This window comes from Lichenostomus cassidix, chromosome 17, assembly GCF_008360975.1.
Source record: "Lichenostomus cassidix isolate B80296 chromosome 17, HeHo_3.0, whole genome shotgun sequence".
Taxonomy (NCBI): Eukaryota; Metazoa; Chordata; class Aves; order Passeriformes; family Meliphagidae; genus Lichenostomus; species Lichenostomus cassidix.
The window spans coordinates 2,072,570-2,097,847 of NC_139497.1; the positions used below are offsets into that span (position 1 = coordinate 2,072,570).

A 25,278-nucleotide genomic window follows, 5' to 3' on the forward strand; every position below is an offset into this window, starting at 1 on the left:
CACATGGCACACATGGCACATATGGCACACACAGCGTGCATGGCTTTCCCCACACAGCCCTGCACAGTGGTGTGTCAGACCCATCGCTCAGGGAATCAATCGCCTTTCCCGTGCCCTCTGCAGGTGCAGCACCCCGAGGAGCACTCGGACACTGATGTTTTGTGGGAAAGTTTGATTGAGAAAAGATTCCCAAGCTGAGCCAGTGCCGGGAGGTGGAAGGGCAGCTCAGCCCGTGCCGTGCGCTCATCCCCGCCGCCCGGGAGCTGCTCTCCTGCAGTTCAAGCTTTGTTGCTCGTGTGCTCTGAGCCTCAGCTCCTGGTGCTGCAGGAGCTCATCCATCACGGGCAGGAAAAGCCGTGCGGACTGTGCTCGCACTTGGCGCAGACCCCGCACCGGGAATCAGCTCTCCTATGGCCCGAGCAGCCTGGAAAACATTGCTTTTTTTCAGGATCTCTTTCCAACAAACAGCAAATCCCTCAGATTTCTTCTTGGCACGGACGGGAAGCATTTTTACAGTGATTGATTTTCTCTGTGAGATTCAGAGAAAGGCTGAAAGGCTGCTCCCGCTTCCAGGAATCCCGGCGAGCACAGGTCGTTCCCTCTCGGGACAATGCTGCTCAGGCACTGCCCGCATCCCACCCTTCCCGCATCCCACCCCCTGCCCGCCCCCCATCCCGGGGGAAGCCCTTTCCTGGCTGCAGCCACGGCTCGGAGGGGACAGGCGGGGAGGTCCCGCGTGTGGCAGAGGGTGACGGTGCCTCTCCGCGGGCGCTGGGTGCGTGGCTGACCCCGCGTGTCCTGTCCTGGCCCCGGGGATGCTGCCTGCGCGCTCCGGGGCACCGGGCAGCGCCGTGCCGAGCTGGGATGTGCCCTGCCGGTCCGGTCCGGTGGGTTGCTATCGATGCCAGCCCATGCCAGTCGGACGGTGCCGCTCTGTCGGTGCCAGTCCGGTCGCCGCCGGTCCGTGCCATGCCGGTCGGTCGGTGCAGTCCGGTCCGGTTCGGTCGGTGCCGTGCCGTGCCGGTGGGTGCCGTGCCGGTCCGGCCCGTGCGGTGCCGGTGGGTGCCGCGGGGATGCGCTGCGCTGCGCTGCGCTGCGGTGGGACCGGAGCCGTGGGAGGCGGCGGGGGCGGCCCCGCTAATTGCATAACCGGGACGTCAATGCCGGCGGGAGCGCGGGGGAAGCGCGGGAAGATGGCGCCCCGCGCCCGGCCCCCGCCGCGCCCCGCAGCCCCCCGGCCCCGCGCCCCGAGCGGCCCTTAGCGCAGCGCCGGGCACAGCGGTAAGGCGGCGGCGGGCACCGCGCTCGGCACCGGGCGGGACGGAGCGGCGGCGGGCGGGCAGACGGCGCCGCGGCCGCCTTTGAATGAGCCAATGGCGGCGGGGCAGCGGCCGCCGCTCGGGAATGCCCGCGGCGACCCCCGGCAGGTGCCACCGGGGCGCGGGGACCCGCCGGGAGCTCCCGCCGCAGATCGGTGCCGCCGCCCGGCACGGGAGCTCCCACACGTGTCCGCGGGGCCGGGGGGACAGCGGCGGGAGCTGCGGAGCTGCGGGAGCGCCGGGAGGGAGCGGCGGGGCCCCGGGGGGAGCGGAGGGCAGCGCGGGGGTCTGCGGGAGCCCCGGGGCGCGGAGCGGAGCTTTGCCGCCATCCCACGCGGGGACACGGCCAGTGCCGCTGCCGGGACGAGTCGCGGCTCGTGGGCTTTGCCGTGAGTGAGATCGCTCTGCCCGTGCCGGGGCTCTCGGAGCGGGAGACTCCTTACGGATGGCGGGGCCGGGCACAGGGGGCTCGCGTGGCTATCGCGGCGCCAGGACACGCGTGTCACCGTGAGGCCACATGTGTGGCGCCAAAGGGAGAAAAGTCCCTTTCAAGTAGTTTCCTTTGGGGTCGCAGCTCTGCCGCGGATGGTTTCTTTGCCTCCCGCACCCCAGACCTCGTGGCGGTGACATTTGGCCGCCTGGGTTGGCTCGCTGTGGGTGGTGCTGGCACATCCCTGCCCGTGCAGCAGTCCCGGTGGTTTGGGAGCCCACAGAACTGCGCGGAAATTGTGATTTAAAAATCACAGCATATTTAAAGCTTTTATTCATTCCTTGCGTGCCCCTTCCCAAAACTGAACCGTGCAGACCTGCGGTGTGTCCCAGTGCTGTGGGAGCCTTTCGAGGGTTAATTCCCTCTTGCTCACCAGAAGCAAAGATTTTGGCTGCTCCCTGGATTTCGTGGAAAGGAACCGTCTCATCGGCACTTGCTGTGCAGTGTCCTGAGCCCCTGCTGGTGGGGCTGAACCACCTCCAGCCTCGGTCCTCCCAGGCAAATCCCTCAGGGATGCTGTGCTCAGCTGATGGGCACGTTGTGCCATGTGGAGAGGGCAGGTGACAGCGGGTGTGTCCCCTCCAGGTTCTGCTGATGGAGACCAGCAAGCTGAACCCGCTGATCCGGGATGTGTACTCAGCCGCCGGCCGTGTCCAGCAGGCAGCAGGCTCGGCGCTGAGGGGCAGCGGCTGCCGGGAGCTGATGGTCAGGCTGACCGAGGGGCAGTACGTGCTGTGCCGCTGGACCGACGGCCTCTACTACCTCGGCAAGATCAAGAGGGTAACGTGGGCACCCCAGGGGAACGGGAGCACCCCAAGTTGTGCCAGAGCCATTCCCTGGCTCAGTTGGTGGCTCCGAGGGATGCTGGCTTGGGCTGCAGTGTGACTTTGGTCAGCAGGGCACTTTGGGATGACATCCTGCCCCGGGGATGTCGCACCCCAAACCTGACTCTCCGCAGCCCCGAGAGACAGGATCAGCCCCCAGAGAAATCAGGGAAGTGCTGGGGATGGGAGCTGACACACTGCCCGCTCTCTCCTGGCAGGTGAGCGGCTCCAAGCAGAGCTGCCTCGTCACATTTGAGGATAACTCCAAGTACTGGGTCCTGTGGAAGGACATCCAGCATGGTGAGTGTTGCCCCAGCCTCCCTCTCCACTGCCATGCTGTTGGGTCCTTCCCAGCAGCTTGGGGACGTGGCTGTGCCTGGTGCATCCCCACCTGTGTCACCCCTGTCCCGCAGCCGGAGTCCCGGGGGAGGAACCCAAGTGCAGCATCTGCCTGGGGAAGACGTCTGGCCCCAGGAACGAAATCCTCATCTGCGGCAAGTGCGGGCTGGGTGAGTGTGGCTGTGTCACCCCGCGCTCTGCAGTCCCACCCCGGCCGAGGGTGTGGCCAGCCCCGCGGCGCTGATGCCGAGCCCTCCCGCAGGTTATCACCAGCAGTGCCACATCCCGGTGGCGAGCGGCGGCGAGAGCCCTCTGGGGACGCCGTGGTTCTGCCGCCGCTGCATATTTGCCCTGGCCGTGCGGGTGAGTGGGGCTGCCCGGGTTGCTGCACCCCCGTGGCTCCCCGGTGGCTCCGCTGACCCCATCCCTGTCCCTCCCGCAGAAGGGAGGTGCCCTGAAGAAGGGAGCCATTGCCAGGACGCTGCAAGCCGTGAAGATGGTGCTGTCCTACAACCCCGAGCTGCTGGAGTGGGACTCCCCACACCGCACCAACCAGCAGCAGTGCTATTGCTACTGCGGGGGCCCCGGAGAGTAAGGCCCTGCGTGTGTGCCACGATGGGTTTGGTGGAGAAAGGAGATTGAATCAGGCTGGGATGTTCGATCCCAGGCTTGCAGGGCACTGCCCTGGGGCCAGCGGCTTTGCTTTCCACACTGCCTCTGCCATCCGCGGCTCTGCTCGCTCCAGGATGCACTGTTTGCACCAGAAATACGAGTTAGGGACAGGCTTTCTCTCTCTGGCTGGACGGGATCCACGTTTGGGAAGGAGCTGGGGTGGTGAGTGCCACACGCTGCCCTCACTGTCACCTTCCTGCTGTCCCTGCCAGGTGGTACCTGAAGATGCTGCAGTGCTACCGCTGCCGGCAGTGGTTCCACGAAGCTTGTACCCAGTGCCTCAGCGACCCCATGATGTTTGGAGACAGGTATGGCCCTGCTGGGCTTTGCTGAGAGGCTTCCCGGGGAGGCTCATGCATGGATACATCCCCAGGGTATCTCCCTGATCCCTCTGTCACCCACACGGATCAGGTGGCTCTGTCCCGCTGAGCCCTGCTGCTCCCAGCCTTGCTGTCACCGCTGGCACCCGGAGCACTGTCCCACCCTGAGCCCTCTATGGCTGTAGGAGTGATCTCCACTCCCAGGGCTTTCCCTCCCTGATGTTTTCCAGGTTCTATGTGTTTTTCTGCTCCGTGTGCAACCAGGGACCTGAATACATCAAGCGCCTGCCCTTGAGATGGTAAGATCTGGGCTCTGCCTCCTCTGGAATGTGCCCAGGTGGCTCTGGGACACCAGGCTGGCTGATCCCTGAGGTGTTCCAGACCAGGCTGGATGGGGCTCTGAGCAACCTGGTCTAGTGGAGGGGCACCGTCCTGCCAGGGCTGCTGACCCTATGTCCCCTTGGCTGCAGGGTGGACATTGTCCATCTCGCCCTCTACAACCTGGGTGTGCAGAGCAAGAAGAAGTACTTTGACTTCGAGGAGATCTTGGCCTTTGTGAACCACCACTGGGACCCTCTGCAGCTTGGGAAGGTACAAACCCACCCTGGGCTCGTGCTGGAGAGCAGCCGGGGGAGTGAGAAATGTAACCCAACTTGTGCAGCACTCGGCATGGGCAGCTCCTGCTCCAGATGAGCTTAATCCCTTTCTCTGCGTGGGATTTCCCTTGCTGGGGGGTCAGACCAGACACCTTTCCCAGTGGGAGCTCGAGCTGGGAGCGCTCACACCAAGGCGTGTTGGAAACCTGTCCCCAGGGCAGGACGGGGTGGCTCCTGAGGGTGACAGTGCCAGACCTGAAGGCTCTGGCTGGGCCTTTGCTCCTTCCCTCCCTGCCCTTGGGCAGGAGCCGAAATCCGGGGTTTGGGTTCCCCCGTCTGTTTGGATTTTGCATAACCGCAGCGGGCAGTAGCTGACTGACCCTCTGTCCCGCAGCTCACGGGCACCCCCATCTCGGAGCGCGGCGCCCACCTCCTCAACGCCCTCAACAGCTACAAGAGCAGGTGAGTCCCCCTGAGGGATGGCGACAGGGTGGCATGCAGAATGCCCCCGTGCCACCCTGGCTGAGGGCTGCTCCGCCCTGCCGCCCAGGTTTCTGTGCGGGAAGGAGATCAAAAAGAAGAAATGCATCTTCCGCCTGCGGATCCGCGTGCCGCCGAACCCCCCCAGCAAGGTGCTGCCAGAGAAAGCCCCCGGCGAGGGCGACAGCAGCTGCTGTGAGCTGAAAAAGAGGGGGAAGAGCAAATTTGTCCATAAGGACAGGTGAGTGGCCCCGTTTCCCCGGCCGCTCCCGCAGCAGCAGCCCCCCTGCCCGCGCCCCCCTCACGCCCTGTTTGCAGCCTGCAGCAGCAGAAGCGGCGAGCGCGGCGCAAGAGAGCCAAGTTCCTGCTGGAAGATGCCATTCCCAGCGTGAGTCCTGCGCGCCCTCCTCGGTGCAGCCAGCCTGGCCGCTGGAGCTGTGGGGATTGCCCAGCCCTGGGCTCGCTGCAGCTTTCCCCACTGCGATGGGCAGGGAGAGCTCCTGTCCCTCGCCGTGTTCATGCCAAGCCCTCTCCCCAGGGCAGCAGGGCCATGGCAAGGAGCTCGGTGGCCCCGGGGGGCAGAGGGTGCCAGTGCTGGGGTGTGGGCAGCAGCCCTGTGCCAGGCAGTGAGCGGTGAGCTTGTTTTTGTGGCACAGAGTGACTTCACCTCGGCCTGGAGCACCAACCACCACCTGGCCAGCATCTTCGACTTCACGCTGGATGAGATCCAGAGCCTGAAAAGGTCTGTGCAGCTGGACCAGGGCTAGGGGGGGGCAAGGGTGCTGCTTGTGCCAGGCTGGGGCTGACACTGCATCCCAGCCTATCCTATCCCATCCACAGCGCCAGCTCAGGACAGACTTTCCTATCAGATGTAGACTCCACGGATGCCACCAGCACCTCAGGCTCGGCCACCACGAGCCTCTCCTACGAGTCCAGGTGAGGACTGTGCCCCCTGGCCCCATTCAGAGGGGTCCCAGTGGCATGGCTGGGGGCGCTGAGGGGCTGCATCTCCCCCCTTCATGTTCCACACTGTGGAGCTTTCCCCCCTGAGTCCCAAAACGGGCTGGGGGTCCCGAAGTGGCACTTGCTGGGTGTGCAGGAATGGAGCTGTCGGTCCTTGCTGGGCTCCCCCAAATTCCCAGCGTGCTCCCTCCAGGAGCCATCACGGGGGGACACCTTTCGGGAGCCACCCTCACTGCTGCCCTGTCCCCTCCCCGGCAGCCGCAGGACCGTGGGCAGCCGCAAGCGCAAACTGGCAGTGCCAGCCTACGCCTCGGGGGCCAAGAGGAGAGGAGGCGACCTTGGGGGACGCCCAGCCCCGGCCACCCCCGAGGGCAGCGAGGCAGCGGCCGGCCAGGACCGCCCCGACGACGGCATCGACAGCCACACCTTCGAGAGCATCAGCGAGGACGACTCCTCGCTGTCGCACCTCAAGTCCTCCATCAGCAGCTATTTCGGGGCCGCAGGGCGGCTGGTGTGCGGCGAGAAGTACCAGGTGCTGGCGCGGCGGGTGACGCTGGAGGGGAAGGTGCAGTACCTGGTGGAGTGGGAAGGCACAACCCCGTACTGAGCCCCGCCAGCCCCGAGCCTCTCCCGGAGCCGAGGCGGAGCAGATCAGGATGCTGGGGAAGCCTGAAGCACAGGAGCGGTGCTGCTCCCTCCTGCGGGAGTCTCTGCGGGTGAAGGCAGCGCCCAGGCCGGCAGTGCTGCCCAGCAATGAAAGCTGAAGCCCTGACACTCTACCTTTTTAATGCTGACAATTTTTAGTTTCTTGGCTGTGTTTGTGCAGAGCGTGGCTCAGCCGTGCTCTCCCGATGGAGCCTTTGGCTGAGCCCGAGGCACCGTCCCGGGCTGGGCAGGGCAGTGAGGAGCTCTGGCCCTTCCAAAAGGGTTTCTGGAAGGTTTTCCAGAAGCAGCTGCTCGGGGGACACCCCATCCCCTGCTCACACACAGGGACCTCGTGCCTGTGCCTGGCATTGCCTGGCTCATCCCTGTGTCCCAGCCTGACCCAGGGGGTCCTGCTGCCAAAGCACAAAGCCCTCCTCATCCCTGGGCTTTCACAGCTGATCCCTGTGCTCAGGGGAAACTGGGGACAGCTCTTGGCGTTTTCCACCTCATCCTGAATCCATTCATGAAAGGAATGTGGTTTGTTTTACATGAGAGGAAAATGCCCCAAAACCAGCCCACTTGTGTCTGCTGTGGCTGTAGGGCAGATGTGCTCTCACCCCACGACCTGGACTGTTTGTGATGCTGCACCAGCTTCATTTCACTGTTCTGACAATCATGATCTTGGAAGAGATCGTCCAAAAAATCCTCCTTTGCCTTAAAACCACCACGGGCACTTCCCAGACTGGAGCCCAAGGCCTTTGTTTCTACAGGAATCTTCCTCCCAAATGTGCCAAACCAGCAGACAAACCAAAAAAGGCTGAAGAGGACAGCAGGGGCAGGGGAGAGGGCTGTACTGGGGTCTCTGTGACCATCCCTGTGGCCATCCCTGTGGCCATCCCTGTGGCTGCTCCTCTCAGGAGCAGCATAGTGGTGACATTTGTGAGCACTGGGCTTCATTTGTCTGCAGGAGAGAAGGAGCAGTCTCCTCCTTTAGCAGAGCAATACTGCCAGCTTGGGCAGGAGCAGAGCAGTTGGCTTTTTAAAAAAAGTTCTAATATCAGATAGATGTGTTAGATTTTTTTTTCCTTAAGACAGAGAGAGATATATTTTTACTGTTGTCCTCCTCGTCTCTCCCCCATCCCTCTGTGGCTGTCCATGGGATGGAGGGTGGGCTATGCCATGCTGGGGGCTCTGGGGTCCTGCTCCATCAGCAGACCCTGTCCTGTCCTACCTGTGCTTTTGGGATCTCGGCTCAGCCAGAGCAGTGTCCCTGTCCTTTTGGGAGAGGTGCTGCCAGGACCCCCCAGCCCTGGCAGGGATAACTCCCTGTCCTGCCTTAGCTTTGTCCTCAAAGGATCACTTAAAATATTTCCCTTCCTTGTGCCTATGGAGCCCTTGTGATTCCAAGGGGCTGTGCCAGGGCTGAGCAGGGTTGTCCCTGTGGGATGTGCCAATGGGCATCACCCTCATGGCAGCACCCACCAGGTGTGGCCCTGGCTCCTCTCTGCTCCCTCTCTGTTTCCTCTCCTCTCCTGGCTTCTTGCAGAGAATTGAATGTGGAGCCTTTAAAAGTATTTTTGTTGCAGAGTATATTTTGCATTCGCTGTAATAGAGATTATAACAACTCTGTGCACCTTCTGATTTCTGAGTTCAGGTTGCTGCTTGGAAGCAACTCTCGTTATACCCGAGTTGTAATTAATCTGTCTGATGTACAATTAAAAAGTGGGTTTTTTTCAACGTCACTGGTGTTTTGCAGTGTGAGGATTACTGAGTTGGGATGCTCAGTGCCCACCGTGGGGCAGCTGGTGCTGCTGGGGTGTGTTCTGTGCCAGGTGAGGTGTGTTCTCACCTGTCAGGTGCTGCTGGGAAGCTCGGGAATGGCAGAGGGATGGGAAGGGGTGAGGGTGGGGCTGCGGGAGCAGTGGGGGACACAGACACCCCTTGCAGGAAAGGGTTTTGTAGAGAGGGGCTGCCCTCACCCCTAATCCTGCTGAGGGGCCAAACAGCCCCAGTCCACCTCATCTTAGCCTAAAACTGGCACAGGTAGCCCTGACAGGGCTAAACAGAGCTTAGCTTTGGGTGTGGTGCTCTTCATGTGCTTCGTTCCTTTTTGCCAGACCAAAAGGGGCCTTGCTGGTGCCGTTTCTTTGCACTTAGCACTGAAAATTTCCTGCTCTCAGTGCTCAGACCATTTCCCCCCTTGGTTTTTCTTTCCTGCCCCTGTGAGCTTTCCCTGTGCTGCCTGTGAGGGCTGATGGGGACACAGATCCCAGTGCCTGTAAAACATCCTGGATATTTGTAAAGTGTAAAACACTTCTCCAGCACTTCTCCAGGAGCCTGACAGGAGCCAGGGGGGAACATCCAGCAGGACTGGGCTGGAAAGAATCACTGCCAGTCCAGGATGAGCCCTTCCTCCTGCCCAGCTGTGACCACCAGAGCCTGCCCAGGTAAGAAATGCTCCTTTTTTTATTCCCTTCCTAGTCACATAAATAACTGGAAAATGTTCCATAAGTTATATCCCACTAAACCATTAACATAAGGATCTTTTTACAAGGTTAAACTTGGCCTAGCCAGAAAGCCACTGCTCGGGTGGGGACAGGGATGAGAGCCAGGGCAATGTCCTGCTCCTGCTGGCACTTGGGTGCCCTGAGGTGGCCGCAGATGTTGCCCAGCTCACCCCAGCTCCGTGACAGGGCAATCTGGGTGTGTTTCTCGTGGCTCCTGCTAAATCCTCGAGCATCTGCTGGAGTTTGCTGCTTCCTCGGCTGTTGTGAGGCTCCGGCAGCACACTGGCCGCCAGCACGGGAGGGAGGAGCAGCACATCGCGGGGTGCCCAGCCACATCCTGCAGCTCCGGGCTGGGGAAGCACAGGCACAGCGGGGCAGGATGCTGGGGGGGCCAGGCAGGGTTCAGGCGCTGCCTGTGGGGACACATGGCACTGCAGGAGCTGCCAGGCTGGAATTCCCGGCTGGCAGCCCCCGAGTGTCCTGACTGGAACATCTACGAGTATCCTCATCGGTAGCCCTTCCCCAGCTCAGCCTGCACGGCTCCAGGCTGTTCAGCACCCCACGGGCAGCCGAGGAGGGGATATTTCCCAATCCCAAACTCCTGTGTCGCAGCAAACCCCAGAAGAGAGAAGCTGCCTCCGCGCGGCTCAGCAGGGTCCGGGTCTCCCCAAAAATGAGGCGCACTTTGCACTCCTCAGTCCCGCGGGACATTCTCCTCTATCCACTTGAGGTAGAGAGGGTTTCCTTGGTCAATCGGCAGGCTGATGATCTCGGGGATTTCAAAGGGATGGATGGATCTAAAGTGGAAACAGGAGCAGAGTCAGCGCCAGCCCTGCCCCGCGCCCTCCCCGCACTTCAAAGCTCTTGCATCTTCTTTTTGCCACGTGGGAATTTTGCTTTGAGTTTGGGGTTTACCACAGACTGCCGGGGGCCTGGCCCAAAGCTGAGTGTGCTTCCCCCTCGGGAAAGGCAGGAAATCCTGTCAGGAAGCTGTGAGGGAATAACCTGGGTGAGGAGAAGGAGAATCCCTCCTCGAATCCAGCATGGAGGGGCTGGGTGAAGCCTGGCAGTTATTTCTGCCACCTTTTCCTTTTTGCTGATGCCATCTCTGGGTTTTTCTGGCTCATAAGATGCAGCAGGAGCACTTAACCCACCCTGAGTGGGACGGGGCTGAAGGAACTCCCAAAGCTGGAGCAGGAGGTGACAGCCTACCTTGGATGGGACACCCAGTGCTCCCGAGGAGTCAGAGCCTCACCTGACGTAGTTGGACAATTCCCCTATTTTGGACGTCCTTGTTTTCACCAGCTGTGGAGAGTAAAAAACCCAAATAAAGCCCAAGGGAGCTGTGAAGGGATGGAGTGATCCTGACGTGCAGTTCCACTGCACCCACCCAGCCTGGCCAGGGCTGTGACAGGAGCCCTTCCTGGGCTCTTCCCTGGGGAATGTTCCCAAACCCAGCAGGTTGGTGCCACCCTCCCCAAATGTCCCTGAGCCTGTCCCTGTCCCTGTTTGCCACAGGGATTTTTGTGACACAGGGAATGATCACTTACCAGCAGAATTTCAGTGGATTCTTCCAGTTCCCCTTTCCAGAAATACCTGGATTTAAAAGCAAAGCAACATCAGCAAGCTGAGCTCTAGCTGCAGCCATGCCAACCCTCTGGGGTTGCTTTTCCTGCTTGGTGTTTTTTGCACGTGGCCATTTCTTTACAAAGTGGCTCAAGAAGCACTGCTGGCCCCAAAACTGCTGAGCACGTGACTGAGCACCCCAGATTTATGGACCAGGGGATCCTCCAGAGAATTTACCATGGGGAAATGGAAAATTTGTGGGACTGGGGTGTCCAAGGGAGGCTGTGGTGGTGGCCCTGCTCTGAGCAGTGGCCAGGGGATCACAGGGGACAGTGCCTGCAGGGATCATGGCGGCTGGGAGGCTGAGCTTTCTTCCTCTCTTTCCCTGCAGGAGAGGAGCTGCACTTCTCATGAGTCAGATATGACCTTTCAAAACACTGAGGCTGCCAGGAGGCCAATCTGATCTCATCTGCCTGCTGGGCTCCTGCGGGAGGAGGACTCAGAGGCGTCGCGGTGTCTCCTGAGCAGGGCATGGAGCAGAATCCAGCTGGAGCAGCCAGGGCTGAGCAGGAGCAGCTCTGCTCGGCTCTTTGGGTTTGCAGGGAAGGATGGAGAAGGGGAAGGAGGGTTTGCCCTCTGTCAGCAGCCCTCGGGGGGCTGTGGGGTGCACTGGGGGGATCTCCTCCTGAGGGAAGCTGTGTGGGATCTGCTCCTCTCTGCTGCCCAGGGTGCTTCTAGGAGAAAAAGCTGATTCAGAGCTTAGCTCTTTAACCCCTCTAGCAAGTGCAGTCCCTCTGCGTGGGCAGCTGAGGACACCTGCAGAGCATGGCTGGTCCTGTTCCAAGGTCAAAGACGCTGTTCTTCCTGCCTGAAAAAGCTGCTTCATCCTGTAAAGGCCTTTTCTGGTCCCTGTCTTGGCTGCTCTTTAGAGCCTCTAATGACAGGCACCATGTCCTCAGGACCAGAAACCCTAAATTGCTGTATGTCCGTGGGGTCAAATAACCAGTAAATAAATGGTCCCCATGGGCAGTCGGAGCATCTGTGCTCCTTAATAAGCTCAGAGCACGGTGAGGCTCATCCCCAGCATCTGCAACAACAAACAGACCCAGCAGCCTCCTGGAAACTGAAGGCTTTGTCCATCCCCTTTCCCTCCCTGCAGAGCCCAGGTTTGCCTCCTCCCCTGGGGAATATCCAGCCCAACTTACAAGGCCGAGCTCTTGGGCAGGATGTTCACGTAGGCAGCCAGTTTCTTATCCATGATGGCCCTGGGGGAGACAGGAGGGGAATTAGTGCCAGCCCAGCCCAGAGCTCACCCCCAGCCATGGGGACATTCCCTTGTGCTGCCCAGGACTGCCAGCAGCAGCTTTGACATTGGGGACAGGGAATTCTGGGTTACTTATTACACTGGGAAAACACAGGCAAAGGTGACCTTTGGCTGGAGCTACTTCAGATCAGGCTCTCCTGGCAGGGCTCTGGGACCCTCCCTGTGCTGAGGAGGGGGTTTGGGTGTTGCTCCTGGCCTGGATGGTGCAAGGACTGTGCCCAGTGCCATCCCTGTGCCCCCTGGCTGTGGGGTCACCAGGGAGGGGCAGAACTGTGGGACCACAAGAACCAGGGCTGGGGGGACAGGAAGGGGTTTGTCTCCTGCTGTCAAACTGAGCCTCTTGCTCCCAGAGCAGCCTAAATGTGCATCTTGTTAAATTAACAACATCAAGGTTTTTCAACCCAAAATGTCCTAGAAATCCGAAGCCCAAATAAATTCCTTCCCTCCGGCTGCCTCCGTTAGTTGTGGGCTGGTTTGTTATTGCAGTGCTGCTCTGGGCTGCCAGCACAAGTGATATTTCAGTGATTACAGAGCACTGAAGCAATCTCAGGGTGGATTTGTAGAAGAAAGCGGGCAAATGTTGTGTTTTGTGACCACAGCAGTGTCAGGCCTGTCTCACGGAGGTGGCAGCTGTCCCTTCAGGCAGGGCACCAGTGACTTCACCTTTGCTATTCTTTAACACTGACTGCAGAGAGAAGTGTCCAGAGAGGCTCAAGGCTGTTTGCTCTCACCATGTGTCGGCAGATCCAGGCATTTAATGCTTGTGGAGCATCTTGAGTTAATCTTTAGACCAACAAAGTGCAGCAGCACGAGCAGAGCCACCCCTGCTGGGACTGTCGTGTCACACATGGCACAAAGCAGTTTGGTTTTGCTGCCTGCAACTTGCAAGGCACTTTAGCACAGGAGCCTTTTGGTTTGAGTGCTCTGTCCCAATAAACTGAGATCCTAACTGAGATCCTGAACTTTGTCCCAGCAAGCTGAGCAGCATCAAGAGGCCACCAGGGGAGTGGGGAACATTTTAAGAAGCTGAATGTGATCTGTGGAAAATGTCTGCATAATACATGATAGCTTTGGGTTGGGCACTTAATGAGTGTTTCTCTGTCTGTGCCTCACAATAGGCCCTGAATTGAGACTGATTAAATATTAATAAGCAGAAGAGCTGAGAAAGTGATAAACACAAGTTGAAGGCAGCACTGGGGGCTGATGGGGTGTTGGGTGAGGTGCAGTGGCAGCACCACCTAGCCAAGGGGATCAGCTCCTCACAGCACCACAGGGGAGAGGCAGGGAGGTCTTGAGATGCTGAATTCTACCTGCAGCTTTCTGCTTTCACAGAGCTTGAACCCCTTTTCCTTAAACCCAGTGGGAAATTTCTATGCAGACTCATCTACCCCAGTGAGTGCTCCACTGAGCAGTGGGAAGGAAGAATAAACACGACAGCACAGGAAAAAGGAGAGGGGAAAATGAGCCTAGAAGCCTTGTGACATCCCCTACAGCCAGGGCTCACTGCTCCCAGTTCCAGAACAAAGGAATAATTACTCCACCAGTAAAACCACAACCAAAGTGCATATATCTCAGCGAGGGGGAGTGATTTATTTTCCCTTCCTTCCCTGCAAGATGAGGGACAAAGAGTGGAAAGCATTTGCAAAGCTTAAGATGAGGCATTTTCAGGAACTGAGGCTCTTTTCACCAGGTACAGTTGCTCCTTTTTTTCAGGAGACATCGAGCAGTGCAGACATAATTCTATTTGAATTTCTCAGTACAGTTGCAGTATTTAAGGTGACACAAACTCCCTTTCAGTAGCCTGTCAGCTCCTGAACATGTTTGGGAGCACTTTGCTGGATTCAGAGGGGTTTTGGCAGCAGAAGGGCAGCAGGAAAACAGCGCAGGAGGTGTTGCAGGAAACTTCACGGTCCATCATAAACACTTCCCCAGTCAACACGGGTTCAGTACTTTGAACAGACCATCCTTTGAGTCAGGGACTGACAGAGGTGTGAAAAAAACTCTGCATGCAAAATATCATGTGAAGTATCTCATGTATTAAAATGGAAGAAGACAGAATCGAGGAAAAGCCCTCATTCCCTGAGGTTTGCCTGGTGAGCAGAGTGGTGCCCAGCTGGTGCCTCACAAGTGTTTGCTGTGGACCTCTTTCATATTTTCTTATATTCATATCAGAGCACTGTGCTTTGTCCCTCTCTGTAAAAAATCCCTCCTGGCATTTTGTTGTCTGTGTTGTTCCAGAGAGGAATAAAGACTGGCAGATCAGAGAACATCAGGCTGGGGCTTAATTCATCTGAGGACCCAGAAATCTGGGGTCATGGCTTGAAAATGGGGCTTGAAAATGCAAGGTACTGGAATAAATTGAGAATTGCTTGATGTTACCATGGACTCAACTTTAGAGGCAAATGTCAGCTTTCCTCGGGACAGAACAGCTCTGGTGAGGGAGCTGTGCTACAGAGGCAGTGAAAAGGACCACAGCTTGGGTATCACAGAATCCCAGGCTGGTTTAGGGTGGAAGGGACCTTAAATCTCATGTCATCCCACCCCTGCCATGGCAGGGACACCTCACACCGTCCCAGGCTGCTCCAAGCCCTGTCCAGCCCGGCCTGGGACACTTCCAGGGATCCAGGGGCAGCCACAGCTTCTCTGGAAGTGCAAAGCACAGATGGACAAGGGAATATTCAGCTTTATTCCAGCTCTGGAAGCATTCAAGCAGCCAAGCAAGGGCAGTGTCTCCATACCTGGCGATGTCCTTGGCGATCTGCTCGTTGAGGCAGTTGACGAAGGCGATGGAATGTGTCCCTGGGATGTAGCTGCCGGTGACAGCCGAGTGCAGGTGCAGGGCCAGAGCCCTGAGCAGGGGGGACATGAGCACCAGCAGCGTCAGCACCTCGGAGAGAACACCCAGGGCATGCAAAGTGAAACCTGTGCTTTGGAAAACAGCGTTTACACTGCCTGTGCCTGGAGGGACATTGCCAGGCACCAGTTAACTTCAATTCAGGTGAGACCACGCTCTAGCCTCACTGCCCAACTTCAAGGCAGGTTTTAAGTTCATTTAATCTTCATTATCTGATACCAAAAGGGCTGTGAGCCTGGATCCTTTGGGGCACAGAAATCCCAAAGCACACAGCCCAGGCCTGCAGGGCTGCACAAACACCAACGCTCTGCCCATGGCCTGGCAGAGCAGCAGCAACAAGTGGGGTTTGCTGAACAGGAGCTGCTATTCCTGGCAAGCCCCTTGGCTGCTGTTTGTGCTCACATGCCACAAACAGCCTCCCAAAAATACAGCATTATCCCAGCAGGGATGCTGCGGGCATGGTGAGGTTAATTTGGAGTGCTGAGGACCAGCTGAAGGACGGTGCTGTTCTGGGCTGCAGCGCCTTCCCTTTGTCTTTTGTTTTGTTTTTCACATAAACAGCATCTGCCCCTGGTTCAGCTACAGTGATTAAAAAATGCTTAGAAGACTAAGAATATGTTCCTTTTCCCCCTTATTTCCACCCTCTTTTGTCCTCTGAAAAACCTGCTATTACAGCACTAACGTTGAATTTTTTTTCTTTTTAATTGAATTAAAAATGTCTCTTGTTGCAAAGCCAGGAGCTCCTTCCCATTTGGAAAATGTCTGATGAGCTGTATTGCTTGTCTCCTCTTCCCAATCCATTTGAGGAAATATTCTTTGTTACCACAAGACTTCTCATAATAATTTTTAGAGCTCCTTCTGAGCTCTTCTTTTCCCCACTAAGCCATTTAACAAATATTATACAACAAATCCCAGAAGCTACTCAGTGAGCTGCAAGCCAAACAGAGATGTGCTGCTGTACCTTTTTTTCCAGATTAAAATGTAATCATGCTCCTTGCTCAGGAAAAAAACACATCCAACCTGCTCAGCCTGGTGATCATTAATCTTCTTGGAAGATGTATGTGCATGTGATGAGGAAATCCCCAGGATCATTTGTGATTGAATATAACAACAAACATGAACACTGTCTTGTTTTTTCTCGTGTTTCCTCCCCACTTTTTTTTTTTTCCTGAAAAGGAAGTTTACCCCAATTTTTCCCACAAAAACCGTATTTGCCAAGGGATGGTGCAAAACAGAAGGAGTTAAACCTCAGGATTCCTACCTGATAAACCAACTAAACTCATGATTTGCCAAAATACTGAAGTGAACAAAACTGAAAACACCCCTGTGAAGTTTTAAGCACTTCACCAGAAAGCACCGAGCAGCAAAATGACAGCTTAGCGCAGAGATACTCAGATTTCTGCAACACCTCCTTTGGCTTTGGTGAACTAAAAGCAGCTTCAGGTGTAGAACCACCATGCTAGGACTTTTTTCTAGTTTTGATGCGATTCTGTTAAAAAAATAAACAACTCAGACAACACCACCCAAACTTCTGGCAACGCTGAGTGCAAAAAAAAAAAAAAAAACAACTTGGAAATTTGCTTCTCTCCCAGCAGATAGAGGGAATTCACCCCTCCTGCACGATGCTTTTGGAGAGAAATTTGCTAACAAACTTTCAGACAGGTTGCTCGGGAGTGGGTTGGTGTTTGCTGTGCCTAAAGAATGACCTGTCCTGCATCCCCATCCCGGTTCTGTGTCCCTCATCCCAATCTTGTGTCTCCCATCCCGATCCCAGCCCTGTGTCCTCATCCCCATCCCGGCCCTGTGTCCCTCATCTCGGTCCCGCTGTCCCATCCCGATCCGGCTGTCCCATCCCCATCCCGTTGTCCCCTATCCCGGTGTCCCATCCCCATCCCGGTGTCCCACCCCAGTCCCACTGTCCCCTCCCGACCCTGCTGTCCCACCGCAGCCCCACATGGCACTCACCACCAGCAATGCGCCCCGGCCGGGCCGCGGGCAGCCCTGGGCAGCGGCGGGCAGCGGGCAGCGCTGGCTCAGCCCCTCCATGCCACCTGCTCTGCCCAGCCCGAGCGCTGCCCGGCCGCCACTGACTGCTCCTCCTCCTCCTCCTCCTCCTCCTCCTCCTCCTCCCGCCCGCCGAGGGATGTTGTTTTCTCCAATCCCATCCTCTCGGGCTGTTCGCACAGAGCCCGCCGGGCAGGTGCTGAGCGCTGAGGGGTGCTTGTGCCTCACACTCCTCTGAGGGACTCCGCGGGTTTATTTTGTCATTTTTCCCCTCTCAGCTCCCCTCACCTGTCAGAGAGCTCACTCCTGCAGAGCACCTGAACCGCCTGGCTATTGCATAGTTGTCTGTGGGATGTGATCTTTCGCAGCGCTTGGAACACAGAGGTATTTCTTTTATTGTTGGAGAAGTTACCTGACGGCAGCGGTTTGTTTATAAAAGGTGAGAAAATCCAGCTTGAAGACATGGCAGGGAGCCGCTCCCGGCAAACCCCGGCATGGCACCGGCTGTCGCCGCTCTCCCGGGACCAGCGCTTCCCCTCCCGAACCCTGACAACGCCGTTTATCCCGGTTTTTACCAAAATACCACGGCGGCCCACAAAGCCACCCCCGCGCCCCTCAGGGGTCTGAGCCACGCCCACACAGGGACCACGCCCCACTTCTAGCCACGCCCCACATCTAGCCACGCCCCCATCTGGCCACGCCCCATCTAGCCACGCCCCCATCTGGCCACGCCCCCACGGCGCACCCCAATGGGCCAGAGCCTGCAGGGGGCGTGGCCCGCGGACATTTTGTTTACATTGCGCCCGACGCCAAGGGCGACCTTAGCGACGGCGCGGCGGTTGCTAAGGGCGGCCGCAACTCTCGCGATGCTTCCGCGAGGCGGTTGCTGCGGGCGACCTGAGCTCTCGCGATACTCCTTCCCAGCGGTTGCTACGGGCGACCCGCGTTCTCGCGAGACTCCCGGGCGATGGCGGAGGCGGCGGCGGCCAAGATGGCGCAGGCGGCGGCGGAGCTGCTGGAGCGGGCGGCGCGGCGGGACGCGGCGCTGGAGGAGCTGCGCGCCCTGCGGGTCGCTGTGCAGGCCGTGCCGCCCGCAGCCCTCCGCGCCAGCCTCGGCGAGCACCACCTGGGGGCGCTGTTCGGCCTGCTCGGCGTCAATGACCGGTGAGGTCCGGCGCGGTGCCGCGGGCCTGACCGGCCCCGCCGGGTTCTCCGTGCTGTTCTCTCAGAGCGGGGGGTTCTGCCGCCTCCCCGGCTTATTCGGGGTGTTCCCCTTCTGAAGGGCTCGCTTTTCTCTCCGTGCCGCCCAGGGAGCAGGTGTCCGCGTGTGTTTCCATCCTGGAGAGGCTCCTGCAGGCCGTGGATCCTCTGTACGTGATCCAGAACCTCCGGGAGGAGCTGCAGAAAGGCCTTTTCCACCCCGATGACTCCGTGAAAATCCTCTCCATGTCCCAGGTACAGGGTGTCATCCAGGAGGAGGGGACAGAGCTCTGTGGTGAGCTCTGGGTTAGTCCCCATCTACTGTCTCCTGCTCCAGTTTGTGATAAAAGCAGGAATTTTCCCTTCCACACTTGTGGAAGAATATTTACTGTGCAGCGTGTATGAAATGCTTTATGATAGGTCAATTATAAGGTACCAAACTGTGTCCAGACAAAAGCAACTTGGGAATAAAACCTCTGCCACGTGTTGTGGTTGAAGCTTTCCAAGCCAGCGCTGGCAGCAGGTGCTGTAAGAATTAAAAGCAGCAACAGTTTGCTGCTCAGGAGACTTTAAACATTATTGTGGGAACACCAAACACTCTGTGGGGTCCTGACACTTGTTGTGTTAATTCAAAAGAACAGGATTGTGGGACGTTGTGGTTTGGGATTTGTAGGAATTCAGCTAAGAGCAGCTGCTCAGATGTTGGCCAGTTCAGTTTTGATCCAAAACCCTCAAAAAATGGTGATTCTGGCTTTCTGTGCAGCTGTTCCAGTCCTTGAATGTCCTTACAGTGGGGAAAAAAAATGGTTTTGATGTTCTTTTTTGCAATTCTTTGATCAGATTGGGAGGATTGTTGAAGACTCACAGGCTGTCACAGAAATTCTCCGCAGCCCTGAGCTGCTGCAGCAAGTCATAAACTGCATTGGTGAAGAGAAAATAGCAGTGGCTAAAGAGGTAAACGTGGCTTTATGGTCCCATTCCTCTGCAAACTGATGTAGCTGGATGACAATAATCATAACCAGCTCTCATTAGTGAAAATAAAATTAAAATTAAATGTATAGCTATAATTACTAAGTTAATAAAAACCATTGGAACTAAGCCTGATAATCTTGGATTTTCTTCTCCACGTGGTTTTGTTCATTTGTTGTTCATACCAAGCTCCTGTTTTCGCTTGCAGGCTATCAGATCTCTGTCCAGAATAGCCCAGAGCAGGGAGGGCTTGGAGGTTTTGTTCAGGAGCAGCTTGTTGAGTGACCTGAGGAGTGTCATGGCCACGAGTGACGTTGTTCGCTACAGGGTCTATGAGGTGAGGGATTCTCTGCGTTTCATGGCTTTTAAATTCATGTTTCTCACGGCTTTGCACACTTTCCTTCATGGCTGTGTTTTGTCAAAGCCAGGAGGGAGCAGTACAGCAGTGTGGGACCTCATGATGTCATAACTTTCTCACTTTATGGTGCAAAAGTGTGAATTGCTGTTCACATCTTTTATTTTCTAACATGCAGTGCCTAAGGCATGGGAAGGGCTGCACAGAGTTACTGAAGACACATAAAGTGTTTGTTTCCTTGACAATAAAAGTGAAATAGTTAGTGCAGTCCCTTAACCTTTGGATATGAAGTGCTGCTGATCTTTAGCAAAGGAGAAATAATATGTTTTAGCCATTCCAGAGTTTCAGCACAGGAAAAGCTGATTGTGAGTGGAAATCAAATGCATGTGCTGTAAACTTGGAACTCTTCATGAACTAGCTTCAGGCAAACATTTGGGTTAATGATAAAAATATGATTATATTTAATATATAATTATTTAATATATATTTAGTATATAGAGGGTTAATAAGCATTATGAGATGTGTTTGGCTGTTACTATGAATTATTATAATGTCTTTATAAACCATCCTTTCTTTTTGCTGTTTTTTTAGTTAATAGTGGAGATCTCGTCAGTGTCAGCAGTGTCACTGAATTACTGTGCAGACAGTGGGTTAATCTCTGAGTTAATTGGGGAGCTGACTGGAGAGGATGTGCTGGTCAGGTATGTTGGTGAGTTTGCCAAGGAGATTTCCACCATCATTAAAACTCTGATATTCTAATAAAATAAACCTATTTCTGTGAGTTTCTTGTAAAACCCTTTCCAGGAAAACCCTTTATCTGCCATTTTTTAAGCTGCCTGGAGTGTAAAATACTTGATACCTTAATTTGAGAACCAAGAGGGAGTTTCCCCAGGGTAAGGTGATAATTGTAATGTTTGGAACACTTTGAATTCTTCCCAAAACATAAAGGAAGACCAGGAGGAGCTTGGACAGTTGGGGTCATTCATTGTTTCTTTGCTAGGATTTGGTCTTATGGCTTTGAGTTTTTTTCTTAATCACAGAGTACTTCCAAACCACCTAAACTAATCCCAAACATCTCTGTGTGTTGCAGAGCCACCTGCATAGAGATGGTGACCTCTCTGGCCCTCACCTGCCACGGGCGGCAGCACCTCGCTCAGCAAGGAGTCATCGACAAGATCTCCAACATCATCCTGGGGGCAGAGTCTGATCCTTTCTCCAGCTTCTATTTGCCAGGTGACACCTTGCATCCCTTCTCCCCAGGGTTTGCTTCTTGCTGTGGTAATGAGTTAATTTAAGAGGAGTGTTAAACCTCTCCTTTGAAAGCTCAGGGGAAATTTTGAATATTAGATTCGGCGTTTTTTAAATATCTGATATTTTATATATTCAGTCTGAAACATGAATAATGTTCCTCAGTAATAGTGGTAAGTTCTGGGCAGGCTGTGCTGTAGCTTTAAAGGTAGTGTTATTGTAGCCTTTTTTTAGGAATACAAACACTGTGAATTAAGCAACAGTCAAAATATTTGGCTTGTTGCTTGGGTTCTGTTTTTATTTTGAGCTTTTTACCAACACTGTTCAGACTTAATAACACAAGTTTAGCAACAGATCAGTCTCACATTAATGCACATTTAATTTTGACATTGCTGAAGTTGCTATTCTTCCACTTAATGCTTTTTTTTTGGTCTTGTTTTCTCAGGATTTGTTAAATTTTTTGGCAATCTGGCTATTGTGGACAGTCCCCAGCAGATCTGTGAGCGATACCCTGTCTTTATGGAAAAAGTCTTTGAAATGGCAGAAAGTCATGATCCAACCATGATTGGAGTGGGTGTGGACACGTTGGGAATCCTGGGATCAAATGTGGAAGGCAAACAGGTTTTACAGAAATCTAGTTAGTATTTTTTTGGTTTTCTTTAATAAAACTTTCTCAGTATAACACAAGAGTGAATTGGGTTGGGGCGATACAGAAAAGTATTGAAAAATATATTCATTTATCTAATGAATACAGTTATAATGTAAACGATGGGTAACTATTCCTGTAGAGATCTGACTGAATTAATTAAAAACACTTTTGTTTTTGTTTTGGAAGGAGACAGATTGCAAAATCTCCTAGGCAAAATAGGGCACCAGGCCAAGAATGCCCCCACTGAGTTACGGCTTCGGTGCTTGGATGCCATTTCATCTCTGCTCTACTTGCCTGTAAGTTGGGGGTTTTTGGCTTTGATTTTTCTTAAAGTCTCCAAGAATGAAATCATCACACACCTGAGTGATTGTGAAAAGACATTTTGCAGCCTCTAGGTTGGCTGGCAGTGATGCTTTCAGTGTTCTGAGTCATTGATTTGCTGTTTTGAAATTCTCTGGTTTGTTTGCATAAAGGTTTGGTTTGTTTGTAAGGAGCCAGGTGTTCTGAAATGGTAATAAAATATGAAGTCAAAACAAGGGAATGAGAGTAAAGAGGTTCATATGCTTGTGCTTAAAGGGATGGTGGCAAACTGCTCCAATCCCTGTGGAGTTCTTTGGATCCAGGGATCTGGGTTAACAGTGTAGCTCTAAATGAAACATTTGAACACATCCTGAAAACTTGAGAGCTTTTCATAATCCTAATCAAACTCTTCCATTTTTGTGTGGCATTTATGTAGCCAGATCAGCAGACAGAAGACCTCTTAAGAATGACTGAATCCTGGTTCACAGCCTTGTCCAGCCAGCCTCTGGAGCTGTTCAGGAGCATCAGTACTCAGCCATTCCCTGATCTCCACTGTGGGGCTCTACGGGTGTTCACTGTGAGTGCTTTTTGGTTTTAAACATCAGGAGTGACTTGCGTTGCCATTCAGTCTCAGATTTATTTATTTCTTTGAAGTGAATACCACAAACTTGGTGTTAAAGCCCAGAAGTGGTCAGAAAAAAGCTTTTTTCCTCGTGCCCCACTTCCATTCCCCATTTAAATAACACAGCAGACATGTCATGTCTGTAATGCTAATTTTCTAATAAATTGGAGAGGGGGAAAAAGGCAACAGCTGTGCTCTAAGGTGCTGCTTTTATACCAGAGGCACTGCTGTGATAATTCCCTTAAAACTTTGAAGATAAGCACTGAGCTCTGCTTGTTCTCTGGTGTTAAACCCTGCTGCTTGATTTGAGTGCTGGTTATGTGTCACATTTAATTTTTCCTGTTGCTTGTCCAGGTACCAAGAAACCTACTGTGTAGCTGCTTTTTGAAGTTTTAAAATGAGATATTTCCCCCCTCCCACACCTTTTGTCTTCCTCTTTAGGCTATTGCAAATCAGCCATGGGCCCAGAAGCTGATGCTGGACAGCCCAGGGTTTGTGGAGTACGTTGTGGACAGATCTGTGGAGCCTGACAAAGCTTCCAAGGATGCTAAATACGAACTGGTGAAGGCCCTGGTGAACTCCAAAACCATTGCAGAGATCTTTGGCAATCAGTATTACCTGAGGCTCAGGGCTTACCTGCACGAGGGCCCCTATTATGTCAAGGCAGTTTCTACTACAGCTGTGGAAGGAGCAGAATAATTCCCTTGGTTTCTGGGGTTCCCCTCTTGCAAAGCATATTCCTGGAGTAGGTGTTGAGGTACAAGGTGGAATCACTCTCCACACTGGAGGTTGTCTCCTTAAAGGAATGTGAGGATATTTTGACTCTGTTTGAAATGAGTCAGGAGAGCAAATTCAAGCCTATTTGGTATTTCCCCATAGAATGTCATGGCAGAAGTTCTCTGTGAGCATCATGAGACAGGTAACCCAGGTGAGAACTTAGCAGCTACTGACTGTGTTTTGTTTGGCAGAATTATCAGTCTCTGGTTCAACTGTTCTTGGATTTGGAGTTTCTGTTGTGTTTTCTCAGTAGGTTACAGTTCAGTTAGAAAAAACCCACCACAACACCTCAAGGTTTGTAACCTCAGATGCTGCCATAATTTCTGTTATTTTAATTATTTTTTTATCTGCCAAAGTTGACACTTGCATGGAGCACTCTGTTCTGTCAGAATCCTGTTGCTGAATAAGCCAGTGACACTGTCCACATGAGGGAGTATGGACTGGATTCTCTTGTTTTCAACCTGCTGGATGTGAGTCTTGCTGGAATAAATCATCCTAAATATTGTTTACATATTATGCTGAGGATATAAAAGAGAAAGAAAGCATTTAGCCCTTTCAAAAACAAATCAGTGCACTCTGTAGTGGATCAAACCCAACTGGGAGCTTTGTCTCCCTTGTTGGCTGTGCTGTGGGGTGGCAGCTCAGTTTAGTGGCTGGAGCACTACAAGGCTACTTCAGAACCAAATCTTGACTTGTTTACACTATTTTTTAACAGACATAAAATTTTTTAAAGTGTTATTTAAAGAAATGTCGTATTTTAGTTACCTGGGTTAGACTAAAAGGGGTAAGAACATGAAGCTTTTGTGTTGAAGGGAGTGAGTGAGCTGGGAGTATGGAAATGCAGCATCTTAGGAAGTTGGAATCTTCTTTTGAAGATGTCAGAATTGTGGGAGAGAATCAGGACTGGCTGGGCACTCCAGTGACTCATGACGTGTCTGTCCACAAACAGAGACCACAGGGTACTTTATATCAAAGGCTTGTATTATTTTTGTTGACAACCAAATCTGAGGAGTAGCTGGAGGGAGCAGAATTAAGCATGGAATTACTCCTTTGGGGTTTATTTTAATAATGTGTCAGTCAGGTCTCACTGGGGGAAGAACTCCCATGTCTCTGTGCTGCCAGGGAAGCAGGAGGACCATGCCATGCAGTTCCTCTCTTCCTGCCTGTGGTAGGCAGAGGTGCAGCTGCATTTCCTGCCAAAAATTGCTGCCCAGGAGTACAAATGGGCTAGGGGAGCTGGGGGAGATCCCTTAGTGTTTGATGAGCTGTCTAAATGGAGGTGATGTGCCTTGTTGTTCACAACCCAAATGTACCAGAGTTGTCATCCTACATCCCAGTGCTGCTGCTTTCCTCCTAAATGTGCCCAAATCAACATCTGCCACTGAGAAATGCACTGCAGTGTTGTGAGTGGAGAGAGCACGGGAGCTTCATCAATCCTGCATCCAGCAAACACATCAAAGCACCAAAAAGGAAGTGAAGAGAGTGTAGAAGTCCTTAGTTTGCACTTGTTCTGGGCAGTTCAGCTCTGTTATTTTAGGTGGCTTTGTGTGCTGATAACTCTGTATGAGCCATATGCTGAAATGTCAGTAAGAGAAATCGATATATAAACCTTTTCTGCAATTCATGAGTCTCTTCAGTGTGTGTTTTCAGCTGGTGCTTTTGAAGGCCACTCTGTGTGCTTAGTGTTTAGCATCTGCTTTGCATGGTACATTTGCCAAAGACAATATTTTAGAATGTGCAGAGATGCCAAACAAGGGGATTTTTTTATGTGTACACATATGCTTTATTTTATTGAGCTTTGAGCTCAACGTTGATTGATTAATTGATCACTTCCCCCTTATTACTCACATGCAGCTCCCTGCCCATGCTGTACATTGCCATATGGATTACATGCTGCTGCTGTTTCTGATATAAATGACAAAGTTGTGTTGTTTTTGTCATCCCCCGTTCAAGGAACAGGTGGAGAGAATTGAGGAAAAACCAGAAATGGAATGCTGGAGAACTGAGGTAACATGCTGAACATTTGGTTTAAAAACAAAAAAACCCCAAACCAAACCTTGTCATTTGATGGATGTTAAGCATAACTTGATGGAAGCAGCATAACTTGAGCAATTTCCACGATGGCTCAGGGTCTGTTCCTCCCAGAGCTGCTCTCTATTTCTCTGTTGCTGTAAACCAGCCTGCTCACAAGCAGCTCATTTTGTGGATGCAAAGCTTCCCCTTTGTTACAGAATTCTTTGGAAGGAGGTGATGCC

General features: G+C 53.8%; 3 protein-coding genes across 6 annotated transcripts; 2 read left to right on the forward strand and 1 right to left on the reverse strand.

Moving 5' to 3' along the window:
- The first annotated feature begins 750 nt into the window (after positions 1-750).
- Positions 751-8,390, forward strand: PHF19 (PHD finger protein 19). 3 transcript variants are annotated; one of them, XM_085076778.1, is made up of 15 exons: positions 751-775; positions 2,395-2,589; positions 2,852-2,933; positions 3,047-3,142; positions 3,235-3,335; positions 3,415-3,563; positions 3,857-3,952; positions 4,195-4,263; positions 4,435-4,555; positions 4,955-5,022; positions 5,111-5,281; positions 5,359-5,428; positions 5,697-5,782; positions 5,881-5,976; positions 6,262-8,390. In XM_085076778.1, exons 2-15 carry the CDS (start codon positions 2,404-2,406, stop codon positions 6,608-6,610), a joined length of 1,740 nt encoding a protein of 579 aa, XP_084932904.1. In that variant the 5' UTR covers positions 751-775; positions 2,395-2,403; the 3' UTR covers positions 6,611-8,390. The 3 variants fall into 3 exon arrangements, with proteins under 3 accessions (XP_084932904.1, XP_084932905.1, XP_084932906.1); XM_085076779.1 differs by lacking the exon at positions 751-775 and adding an exon at positions 1,116-1,281; XM_085076780.1 differs by lacking the exon at positions 751-775 and adding an exon at positions 1,687-1,708.
- Positions 8,391-9,096: 706 nt separating this feature from the next.
- LOC146429794 (protein CutA homolog) lies at positions 9,097-17,533 on the reverse strand. Of its 2 annotated transcripts, XM_085076787.1 has the most exons (7): positions 16,865-17,533; positions 14,784-14,932; positions 11,927-11,986; positions 10,706-10,751; positions 10,411-10,460; positions 10,071-10,145; positions 9,875-9,952 (listed from the first exon to the last, which is right to left on the reverse strand). In XM_085076787.1, coding segments are annotated over exons 1-7 (462 nt in total). In that variant the 5' UTR covers positions 16,946-17,533; the 3' UTR covers positions 9,875-9,951. The 2 variants fall into 2 exon arrangements, with proteins under 2 accessions (XP_084932912.1, XP_084932913.1); XM_085076786.1 differs by lacking the exon at positions 10,071-10,145 and having other exon boundaries at positions 9,097-9,952; positions 16,865-17,532.
- A 313-nt stretch (positions 17,534-17,846) lies between these two features.
- Positions 17,847-24,647, forward strand: PSMD5 (proteasome 26S subunit, non-ATPase 5). The gene is made up of 10 exons (XM_085076789.1): positions 17,847-18,067; positions 18,214-18,358; positions 18,944-19,057; positions 19,281-19,409; positions 20,019-20,128; positions 20,518-20,660; positions 21,121-21,312; positions 21,511-21,620; positions 22,061-22,201; positions 22,688-24,647. Exons 1-10 carry the CDS (start codon positions 17,871-17,873, stop codon positions 22,943-22,945), a joined length of 1,539 nt encoding a protein of 512 aa, XP_084932915.1. The 5' UTR covers positions 17,847-17,870; the 3' UTR covers positions 22,946-24,647.
- The last annotated feature ends 631 nt before the right edge of the window (positions 24,648-25,278 follow it).